This window comes from Pongo pygmaeus, chromosome X (assembly GCF_028885625.2).
Source record: "Pongo pygmaeus isolate AG05252 chromosome X, NHGRI_mPonPyg2-v2.0_pri, whole genome shotgun sequence".
NCBI lineage: Eukaryota > Metazoa > Chordata > Mammalia > Primates > Hominidae > Pongo > Pongo pygmaeus.
The window spans coordinates 23,537,122-23,549,341 of record NC_072396.2 but is presented as its reverse complement, the minus strand read 5'-3'; the positions used below and the strand labels follow the sequence as shown (position 1 = coordinate 23,549,341).

Here is a 12,220-nt window from a genome sequence, read left to right as displayed (position 1 = left end):
CCAGCCCTTATTTGATTGGTTTTAATGTTTTTCCCAGTAGATAAATTTTTCTTTCACTTTAATTTTTTCCCTGATATATGTATCTGTATATATATGGTTTTGACCTTCAAACTGAATTAAAATAAAGCATGATGAAAAGAAAAGCAAAGAATAAAATGAAAACCTACCAGTTGAATTGCAAAATCAATAAAAATGCAGAATGCACTATTCTTGTCATTGAAAAGGATTGTTTTATTCAATTATATAAGGATGCAATTTCTCCTAGATTAGACAAAAAAGTGTTAATACAAGGCTGGGGTATACAGTTTTAGTTATAATATCACCGAATTTTAGAGGTAAAAGAGACCTCTAAATTAATAAAACTGTCCCATTTTATGAGTAGAGAAATTGAGGCCTAGAGAAGGCAAGTGATTTCCTCAGAGTTTTAACCAAGGGATAGTGACAAAATGCATACAAGGACCTGATTCCCAGTGAGTCAGACATCCTGCTCTGTTGGTGACATCATTCTGATAAAAATAGAATTGTGGAATCTTCTAAAAAATTTAGCACTTATTTTCTAATGAATTAAAACAAGTAGAGAATGATAGTGGAAATAACTTTAAGAACTGTTGTGGCACCAACTGCTGGGGGGAAAAGAGAATATTTTGACTGGATAAGCTTGAAGCTATGCTTCAATTTAGTACAACAATTTTAAAGCCAGAAAAGCACCATTGTTGTCTTCTACCAAGTGTTTTAGAGAAGACAAATGGACATGGCAGACTATAAAATTAACACAAGAACAGAAACTCAAATACCACGTTCTCACTTATAAGTGGGAAGTAAATGATGAGAACTTATGAACGCAAAGAAGGAAACAGCAGACACCGGGGTCTAGCTGATGGGGGAGGGTGGAAGGAGGGAGAAGAGCAGAAAAGATAATTATTGGGCACTGGGCTTAATACCTGGGTGACGAAATAATATGTACAGTAAACCCCCATGACACGTGTTTCTTTAACAAACCTTCACATATACCCCCAAACCTAAAATAAAAGTATTTTTAAGAGAAATTAAACTTTAACCAACACATAACATTTACTTTCTCTTCACATAGTCTCTCACTCTCTCATTTTTGAGACTTTTTTTAAAATTAAGGAACATACACAATATTGAAAGTTGATAAACCCCCATGACACGTGTTTCTTTAACAAACCTTCACATATACCCCCAAACCTAAAATAAAAGGATTTTTAAGAGAAATTAAACTTTAACCAACACATAACATTTACTTTCTCTTCACATAGTCTCTCACTCTCTCATTTTTGAGACTTTTTCTTAAAATTAAGGAACATACACAATATTGAAAGTTGATAAACCCCCATGACACGTGTTTAACAAACCTTCACATATACCCCCAAACCTAAAATAAAAGGATTTTTAAGAGAAATTAAACTTTAACCAACACATAACATTTACTTTCTCTTCACATAGTCTCTCACTCTCTCATTTTTGAGACTTTTTTTTAAAATTAAGGAACATACACAATATTGAAAGTTGATAAACCCCCATGACACGTGTTTCTTTAACAAACCTTCACATATACCCCCAAACCTAAAATAAAAGTATTTTTAAGAGAAATTAAACTCTAACCAACACATAACATTTACTTTCTCTTCACATAGTCTCTCACTCTCTCATTTTTGAGACTTTTTTTTAAAATTAAGGAACATACACAATATTGAAAGTTGATAAACCCCCATGACACGTGTTTCTTTAACAAACCTTCACATATACCCCCAAACCTAAAATAAAAGTATTTTTAAGAGAAATTAAACTCTAACCAACACAAAACATTTACTTTCTCTTCACATAGTCTCTCACTCTCTCATTTTTGAGACTTTTTTTTAAAATTAAGGAACATACACAATATTGAAAGTTGATAAACCCCCATGACACGTGTTTCTTTAACAAACCTTCACATATACCCCCAAACCTAAAATAAAAGTATTTTTAAGAGAAATTAAACTCTAACCAACACATAACATTTACTTTCTCTTCACATAGTCTCTCACTCTCTAATTTTTGAGACTTTTTTAAAATTAAGGAACATACACAATATTGAAAGTTGATAAACCCCCATGACACGTGTTTCTTTAACAAACCTTCACATATACCCCCAAACCTAAAATAAAAGTATTATTAAGAGAAATTAAACTTTAACCAACACATAACGTTTACTTTCTCTTCACATAGTCTCTCACTCTCTCATTTTTTGAGACTTTTTTTAATATTAAGGAACATACACAATATTGAAAGTTTAGCAGTATTATTTAAGAATTAGTTATGTCTTTAAATGGCTAGTATGTTTCCAATACTTCCTTACATATATTCAATACTGCATATCTTTAACATGCCTGGAATCTTCCAGTAGCCTGGTACAACTTTTCAACTTAAAAATAAAACTCCTTGCGTCTTTGTCCAGGTTTTCTTGATCGTGTTTCTGTGTCCCTCTTTTGTTGATTTAACTTGTATTGCTCAGCTATTACTACAAGATCTTCCGGAACACTCTGATTTGCTCTGTCCAGAATTTTAATCAATTCACCGGCCATTTTCGAATCTCTCTGAGTGATGAGGGTAACTGATGTGCCAGTCTTTCCTGCCCGTCCAATGTACCCTACTCTGTGTACATATACTTCAATATTCCTTGGGAAATCGTAATTATATACATGTGTGACATCATTAAGATCAAGACCTCGGGGTACGAAATCAGTTGTAATCAGTATCTTTATGTTTCCACTTTTAAAGTCCTCTAATGCTCGCTCTTGATCACTGTGTTCAGTGTTGCCATGTAATGATTCTACAGATATGCCTTGGATATTGAAGTCGCTTGACAAGTCATCAGCAGTATGTTTTTGGCTGACAAACATGATGACTTTGTCGTTGGGTGACATGTTCTCTACGAACTCTTGGGTGAGAGCTCGTTTTTCTTTTTCTGTGGTAACAATTATATTTTGCTTCACTGTATTTACAGCAACTAGATTCAGATTACCAACATAAACAATCATAGGATCTTTCAAATAAGAAAGTGCTAGTTGACGTACAGTATCTGGCCAAGTTGCACTTGTCATAACAGTCTGTCGGTCTGGGCGCACATCTAATAAAATCTTCATTATCTGGGGTTCAAATTCCATATCCAGCATTTTATCTGCCTCATCTATAACCAAGTAGGTTATGCTTCTTAGGTTGACAGAGTTATTCATTTGTAGGTCATTCAGCCTCCCAGGAGTTGCAATAATGATATCTACACCTTTGCTAATGTCTTCTATTTGTCCAATTCTGTTTCTACCACCATATATGCAAATGCTTTTGAGACCTTTATATGAATACTTTGAACATTGAGCTTCCACCTGAAGAGCCAACTCTCTAGTGGGTGTAAGGACTAGCATCCCAGGCCCATTCCTTTGCTCTCTAGATATTGGTTGAGAATCAAGATGAATAAACCCAGGCATTAAATAGGACAATGTTTTCCCTGTTCCGGTTTGTGCAACTTCTATAAGATCTATTCCTTGTAGAATAATTGGCCATGCCTGTGACTGAATTGGTGTTGGCTTTACAATCCCTACCCTTGTTATGCTTTTCAGAAGATCAGGGTATTGCTGAAAAGCGTCTTTAAACCTACAAGTTGGTTTTGGGATGAGACGCTTTTCACCACTTTTCAAGTCATCACACATGATGTTGAAATTTTCCTTTCTCCAGTTAATCACCTGCATTTCAGACATGCAGCTTGTTGCTTTGGATTCTATGTAAAAGTTTTTCTTAACTGGTGGTAGATCTGCCCATTTTCTCTTTTCGCACTCCACGACTGCTGCCCCAATGCGATCCCAATTGGACAATGGCTGAGCTTCTCCATCAATGTCATTTCTGCCTAGATTTCTTCCAATAGGGGATTGGGATGCAGCATTATCCACACTGGATTCTGAGTTGTAGCTTTCTTGTTTTCTAGTAAGTGCTTCTATAGCCGCTTTGGCCTTTGCCTTCATTTCCCTATTGCCAAAAATTCTGACTTTTGCTTCAGATTCCCCCTTTATGATCTGTATTTTGGTGTTTGTCGAATGTTGTAGATCTTGTATTTTTGATCCACTGTAACCAATGACCGCACCAACCATATTGTTCTTTATTTTAAAGCAGAGTGGTGGTTCACGGGAGCCTGCTGCTCTCGGTCCCTGATGGCCGAAGAGGCCACTCCAGCCACTGCCTCTGCTGCCCCTGGCATCCCGGCTGGCCCCAAGGTCTCTTGGATTAGCCTCCGCCCTCTTCCACTCTGGGGCCTGGTGGGACATTGTGGGATAGTGGGAGTATCGGCACCGGCTTCTCGCCTACATACGGTTGGAAGTTCAGGTCTGCGGCCTCTTTCCCGTCACCTTCCGCACCAAAAGATGGCGGTGGCAATTGTTTCCGGGTGCTAGTCGCGCAGCTACGCAGCAGTTGCCCCAGAAGCCAGTGTTTGACGTCGAAGGGGCGAGGCTTTGATGGCCTGACCAATCACAGGGATTGGACTGGGGTGAGGTAAGCAGGCGTCTGTGACGCAAATTTAAAGAGGCACTCACTCTCACGGGCTGACCCTGCCAGCACTTACAGGACCCTAATGCCTCCTTAACTTCTGGGTGCTGGGTGCCCCTTTCACTCTTCTCGTGATAGTTCTGGCTCAGCTTGAGAGCAACCTTGAAGCACGCCTTCAACATACACACCATATATACATTGTCCTTTATATAAGCCAGTTATTTCCCTAAGAGAAAAAAATAATGCATTTAAAGAAAAACTATTTATTTATATATTCGTGTGTTTATTTATTTTGGTAAATTTCTTTTGGAGTGAATACAGTACTTTGTCAGGATAAATTCATCATTCCCTGTCCTCTAGTGTAACTTTAATTCTACTAATCAGAAATCTCTTAGGTGCACACTCTAGGACAGCGTTTTGCCTTAATTCATCAACTACATGTCAACACTTGTTTAGGCAGTTTCCAGATATTATTACAGGGATGATGGTTAGAAGAGAGGTAAAGCGGTGCCTAAGGTACTTTAGGGGCTATTTTTAGTGATTTGTCACTTTTCTCAGTGCCTCTTCATTTTTTTTTCCTTCCCTGTGGTTTGATAGCTTCTGAGACCTTAGCACTGGAAGGCTGTGTAGAACTCATTTATTAGGTACACGTAGAAGACATTCTAGCAGCAGTCTGGACAGAGGGATATCCAGCTTCCATTTAGACACTCCCAGAGGCAGGGAGCTCACTTCATTTCAAGAATATCCATTCCGTTATGAGGCTGTTTAATGGTTACAAAAGTTTTTTTGAACCAAAACGTGCGGTTTCCTGTGCCCTTAAGTCCTTCTGAGTTCTGAAGTTATACAGAATAGGCTTGATTCTCCTGTATCCTTGTGTACTTAAGGATCTGTCAAAGTTTTCTTTTTTTTCTTTTTCTTTTCTTTTTTTTTTTGAGATGGAGTTTCACTCTTGTTGGCCAGGCTGGAGTGCAATAGCGCGATCTTGGCTCACTGCAACCTTGGCCTCCCCGGTTCAAGTGATTCTCCTGCCTCAGCCTCCTGAGTATCTGGTATTACAGGTGCCTGCCACCACGCCTGGCTAATTTTTTGTATTTTTAGTAGAGACGGGGTTTCACCATGTTGGCCAGCCTGGTCTCGAACTCCTGACCTCAGGTGATCCACCCGCCTTGGCCTCCCAAAGTGCTGGGATTACAGGTGTGAGCCACCGCGCCCGGCCTCTGTCAAAGGTTTCTGTGCATCAGGGCAACATTTCCAGTTTCTTCAACGTTTCTTGCTATGACATGGTTTCCAAGACACACATCATCCTATTGCCTCTCCTTTGGAAATGGTTCATTGAGGACCATTTACAATGTAGCACGCAGAACTAAAAAACAAATGAAAAAACAAGCAAACAATCTGCAGGAATGGCATTACTCCTACTATTAGGGCATCTTTACTGAGCACAACAATTCTACTAATTTTACCTAAGAACTCCTGAGACACAAAGCTACTCACAGTAACATGACGGGCATTTAAGTTCTTGCTTCTTTTACTTACTCAGCTGATTTTTTTTTTTTTTTATTTGCTTACCTAAATGAAGACTATATATGTATCCTTTTATAGTCATCTTATTAAGTTTGGTCAATTGAGGTAGCCTATTAAATATAATTTTAATGATTATTCTCTCATCCATCATATTAGCCTCTAGTTTCAAGTCTTCTGCCAATTTAATGTTCATAGCATCTTTGTCTCTTCAGTCAGTCACTGATTAAAATTTCATCATGGTCTAGTATAGGACAGAAGTCTGTGACACCTTGGGAGAAAACTTCTCTGTGTCAGTACTTTTTGTAAAAGATGCTATTTGAAGAAATAAAAAGGTTTCTGGTCAAATATGTTTGGGAAACACAGCACCCTATATTCTCTCTGTTAAAATCACAATGCTTATTGGATATTTTAGGAGCTATGATAATTACAGACATTGAGAAAAATCAGTTGTTTAATCCAAAGTTCCCCAAACGAATTTGCTAATGGATATCTTCATCAATTATTTAAATAAGCTTTTTATTTGGAATAATTTCAGATTTACAGAACAGTTACGGAAGTAGTGCAGAGAGGTTCCTGTATAGCCTCAGCCAGTTTCAGTTTCCTCTAATCTTATCATATCTCATTATCATGTTACATTTGTCAAATATAGGAAAACACTATTGGTGTGTTACCATTACCTAAATTCCAAACTTTATGTTACCAGTTTTCCATTAATGTATTTTTTCAGTTTCAAGATCCACTCCAAGACACCATACTGCATTTAGTTATGTACAGTTTGTGAGAGTTTCTCAGTTTTTTCTTATTTTTCATAATCTTTCCAATTTTGAGTAGTAATGATCAGGAATTTTGTAGAATGTCCTTCAAAAAGGTATGCTTGATGTAACTTCTCATGATTAGACTGGGGTTATGGGCTTTTGGAAGAAAATATCACAGAGATGAAGAGCCTGTCTCATCACATCATATTGGGGAGATAGGTACCTGATGTCATTGTGACCCATCATTGGTAATGTCAACCTCGGTCCCTTGGATAATTTGTGTTATTCATGTTTTCTACACTGTAAAATTATTATTTCTCCCTTTCCATACTCTATTTTATGGAATGAGTCACTAAGTCCAGACAACCCTCAAGGGCTCAGTTTGCATTTAAATTCAATCTTTATTATTATTTTTTACAATTAGTAGTGTTCTTTGGAATGTATTTTGGAAACCACTGGTCTGGATAAATACAAATTACCTAACCAATTTTTTTTTCATCTGGTTGTTCAGCCAGATATATTCTGATCAAGTCACATTACAACTCCTCCATACTTCTCCATGAATTGTACTAGGAATTTTAAGGCATTCTCAATGTCTTCTAGTTTATTAACTATTTTAAAAGGAAATTTGTTTAGTTACACGTGGTTTTTACCTCTCGAAGGATGTATTATGTTTCTCTGTCTTTATGCCTTCGTCTTTACTTTGAATAATATTTAATATTACAGAACTGTAGAATTCTACAGGTGTTGGGTACATCAGAGGTCATTTTGTTCTCCCTTATTACAGAGAGTGAAATTGAGGTTCCAAATTCTTTCTGGAATTGACCGAAGGTACTCAGCAAATTATTGAGAGTAAAAATTTAGAACCATTTGTTGACTTGTGGCCAGTCAGGAAAATAGTACAGGACATTACTCCTTTACTACGAAGTGACTTGCTTCTATTCTTGTTTTATGTGGGTGATACAGAAAAATAGAAGAAGCCATGAAAGTGAAGTGAAGAAGAGTCATATTGTTGGGAGAGGGGTAGTTGTAAAATCTGGGTAGAGAGCAGTGCGCTTTAAGGTGGAACTCATTGTGGCGAATTACTATGATGACACAGAACTGGTAGAAGACTTGTGGATATTGAAGATACTGAGAGGGATTGTGCTTTCAGAATGATTCATTACCATTTACAATTGCCCTTATCAGTTGGAAAAAATATTTGTCAGCTAAATTAAGGGCCACCAGTGTGATGTTCTTTGCTCTAAATATCTCTACAACGGCCTTATTCACTGTATCTGAAATATTCCCACTGAATATATATCCCTATGGCTTATGGCTTGGTATGTTATTAGCATGGTCCTGGAAAAACAAAACACAAAAATGTGAATTTGTCGGTTAGATGCTTTCCAGTGGAGCAGCTGGCTAAAAGATTCTTTTAGGGCAGAGAGTGGGAAAGATGGGAAGAATATGTAAAGTTTCCCCCAAGGTAAGATAAAAAGGGTTATGTAAGGAAAGACAAGAGTATGTTTAAGACGGTTTCTACCATTTTGCTTAGGGCAGTCCCTATAATCTTAGAGGCAACAGTAAGAGAGTGAAATATTGCAGGCAGTGAATTGGGCTACTTTGCCATCACTCCAATTTCTACAAAACTCTCTTAAAGATGAGTTAATGTTGCTGGCCTAAAATAGTCTCATATATGGGACTCCCTTAGAAATCATATTGATAGTGTTTTATTTAATAAATCTGCTGTGATGGTCTAAGGCAAACTTGACTTATGGAATTCCAGTTAGCATTGTTGATGATAATAATTACAGTTGGTTTTGCATCTGTACAGCACTTTACAATTTATAAATACTCTTTATAGAAGTAGTTTCCTTGGGATGATATATATCTGGCCATTATTCTGTTCAATAGATGTGCTGTATTATGGCAAACATTGCAATTATCATTGTACGTATTGATATGTTTGTTTTGTATATAGAATCATACTCATACCACAGAGTCTAAAGAAGTAGCAGCAGTGTGGTGTAGTTAGCAATCAAGAACACTGGACCTTAAATAACTGGGTCCAAATATCACTTTCACCATTTATTCACTGTGAGTCATGAGAAAATTATGTCTTAGTTTTGCTGTGTATAGAATGGCATACTAGTACCTGTCTCATACACACACACAGACACACACAAAGTTTTACTAATTGGTTCATAGTAGGAACTCTCCAAGTATCAATTATCCCTGTTATAGAAACAGTAGGTATAGAGAGACAATCATGGAGATTCCCTGTCCAAGGATTTTCCTGATAGCTTCCTCTGGTCCATATCAAAATGAAAAAAACAAAAAACAAACAAAAAAAACAAACAAACAAGGATAATAGAATTTTTTTACCCAAATCTAAATTTATTCAATATAAACTTTTTTATTCTAACATTATGCCCTACTATTTTTTGTAAAATATACTTTTAAAATGAAATAAGGATTTCAAATTATTTTTAAAGGTCTCGCCTAGGGCAAGAAAGAATGTAAATCTAATGGCCAGTAGCCTAATTAGGCTTTGAAATGTTATTAATATATGAAACCCAAGTGCTTGTAAGCACTGATGTGGAACATCAAATGTGGTTTGAATATTTTTGTTCCCCCGAAGTTCCTATGTTGAAATCCTAACCCCAAAGGTGATAGTGTTAGGAGATGGGGCCTTTGGGAGGTGACTTGGTCATGAGAGTACAGCTCTCATGAATGGAATTAGCTTGCCCTTATAAAACAGGCCTGAGAGAAACCCCATGCCTTTTTTGCGATGTGAGGTTACAATGAAAAGGTGGCCGTCTGTGAACCGGGAAGTGGGCCTTTACCAGACACCAAGTCTGCTGGTGACTTGATTTTGGACTTCCCAGACTCCAGAGCTGTGAGAAATAAATTCCTGTTGTTTATAGGCCATCCAGTTAATGGTGTTTTGTTATAGCAGCCTGACCAGACTAAGACAATTAGCCCAACAAACACAAATTAGAATGCTATTAGGTGTTAATAATGGTTGCAGGCAAGAAGGGCTGAAGGGAGGTTGGAGAGGCTGGAGAGTTGAGGCAAAGACCTATAAGGGGAGTGGGTTTGATCTGATACTATAGGAGGTATGAAATTAGAGATAGAAGGATCTTAAAGTTTCAGGGAAAAAAACCCAGTGTGGCCTTTGGGAAGAAATCAGGGCAGCCTGGAGGACTAGGACAAAAAAATTCAGGTTAAGGAGAAAGGAGAAATGGAGAAGGATGGTTTGGGTCAGGGGAAAGGAAAAGGGAACTTTTACGAACCTTAAGGACAGTCAATGAACTATCAAGTTAATATGGTAAAACAGTGGTAAACTTAGAATGAAGGAGTCATATGACATTAATGAGGGAAGTGGGTCCCTTTGGAGAAAGTAGAGTGCAGGAAAGTGGGGTTGAAAAATCGGGGCTTTGTTTTTGATATTTCAAGTACATGGGACTGAGGGACTTGAACAGAGTGTGGTAGTTTAGCAGTGGGAACTCGGAGAACGGAACAGATAGAAAAACTGCGTCTGAGAAGCAACTAACATTTCTGAGTTCTACTGTATGCCAAACATTTTAAGTGTATTATCTCATTAAATTACCACAGCAACTTCATAGTATGTATTTTTCATCTTTTTCATGTGAAAACATTGAAGCTCAGAGATGTTATATAATATATCCAAGTTCACGCAAAGTTGCGGTAAATAACTTTAAACATGAATAAATGTAAACATGGATATGGTTAGCTTCAAGGTCTTTTCCCTTCCACCTAATCCTAGTTTCTAGGGAAAAAATGTGCTTGATTTGGTGCCTGGTTCTCAGATAAAAAGAGTCTTTAATTAAAGATGACTCAGTCTTCCAGGTTAGAGACTTATTGAAGCAGAGAATCTTGAAGCCATTCGACAGGAAAGGCGGAGGGGAAGCAGAGGAGTTTGGTTTCAGTCATGTCCAGTTTGTGGTGTTGTGCGGGGCATACAAGTAAAAATCCTAACTGAACCTGAAGATTTGGGACTGTAGTTCAGATGAGAAGACGAAGAGAGATTTGAGAATAGTCAGCATAGAAGTTATAGTTGAAACTGGAATTGAATACTTGAACAAATAGACAGTAATGAAAGACAGGTTTAAGAACATTTTAAGGAACCATAGAATTCATATGATTAGATAATGAGAAGAGAAAAACAGGAAGGTAGGTGAAAAGAGAGTCTACATAATAGGAAATAAGGCAGGAGAACTTGTCGAGGAGTTTTGGTAAACAATATAAAATTCTTCAAAAGGACGGGAGGGAGGTAGACTACTGAATTTTGGAGACGAAAATCATCAATGACCTTCAAGAATGCCCTTTTTGGCCCAGCGCGGTGGCTCACACCTATAATCCCAGCACTTTGGGAGGCCAAGGCAAGCAGTTTGCTTAGGGCCGGGAGTTCGAGATTAGCCTGGCCAACATGGCAAAACCCCATCTCTACTAAAAATACAAAAATTAGTTGGGCATGGTGGCATACATCTGTCATCCCAGCTTCTCGGGAGGCTGAAGCAGGAGAATAACTTCAACCCGGGAGATGGAGGTTGCAGTGAGCTGAGATTGTGCCACTGCACTCCCATCTGGGCAACAGAGTGAATGACTCCGTCTTAAAAAAAAAAAAAAAAAAAAAAAAAAAAAAAAAATGCCCTTTTTGTGGAATGATGGAGAAACACATATTTTAAGGGAAACAGTTTCAATGAGAGATGACTAGACCACTGGGGAACTTTGTAGTGATGGAGTGAGAACTTTATATATCTTGTACCTGAAGCTCAAAGGCACTGTCTTAATTTTAAACAATGCTTCTAGAAAACAAGACTTTTGGGGACAGGTCATTGCAATTGTTCTGGTAAGGATCCAATGGATTTCAGGAAAATTACTTATGAATATTGGAAGAAAATGAACTTTAATAGTCTTTGGAAATATGTGGGAGGATATACAATGAGGGAGGGAATCACAAGGATACAAGAACCATTCATTAGCAGTTTCAGAAAAGGAAAGTCTGTTTAAAAAGAGGGAGGAGAGTGCTGAGAGTTCTTTCAAGGAGATTACAGTGCTATCTTTAGCTACGCATTAAACTTTTCTCTATCAAATTTAGTTTATTCTCCACAGAGTAGGGGTATGCATTATTTAGGTATGTGAAGAAGTGAGGTTACTGAAGTAATTAATTCTTTTTTCAGCACAGACAGTAAAAAATAGTGTGAGCTGATTAGCACCTGCAATAAGCTCCTTCAGAGAAATCCTTGCTTACCAACTACTTCCTATAGAAATGTTAACATACTGGTATTCATTTTAAAAACAATAATAACCTTGCCTCTATTTTGAGGCATTTGAAGGGCTTTCCAGAACTATTTCATTTCCAATAACTATGATGTAGGTAAGTAGAAAGGGAAACA

The 12,220-nt window shown here is 37.5% G+C and overlaps 1 protein-coding gene across 1 annotated transcript; it reads right to left on the bottom strand.

Moving 5' to 3' along the window:
- Positions 1 to 218: 218 nt before the first annotated feature.
- Positions 219 to 4,456, bottom strand: DDX53 (DEAD-box helicase 53). The gene has a single exon (XM_054471803.1). It carries the CDS (start codon positions 4,314 to 4,316, stop codon positions 2,427 to 2,429), a length of 1,890 nt encoding a protein of 629 aa, XP_054327778.1. The 5' UTR covers positions 4,317 to 4,456; the 3' UTR covers positions 219 to 2,426.
- Positions 4,457 to 12,220: the final 7,764 nt, after the last annotated feature.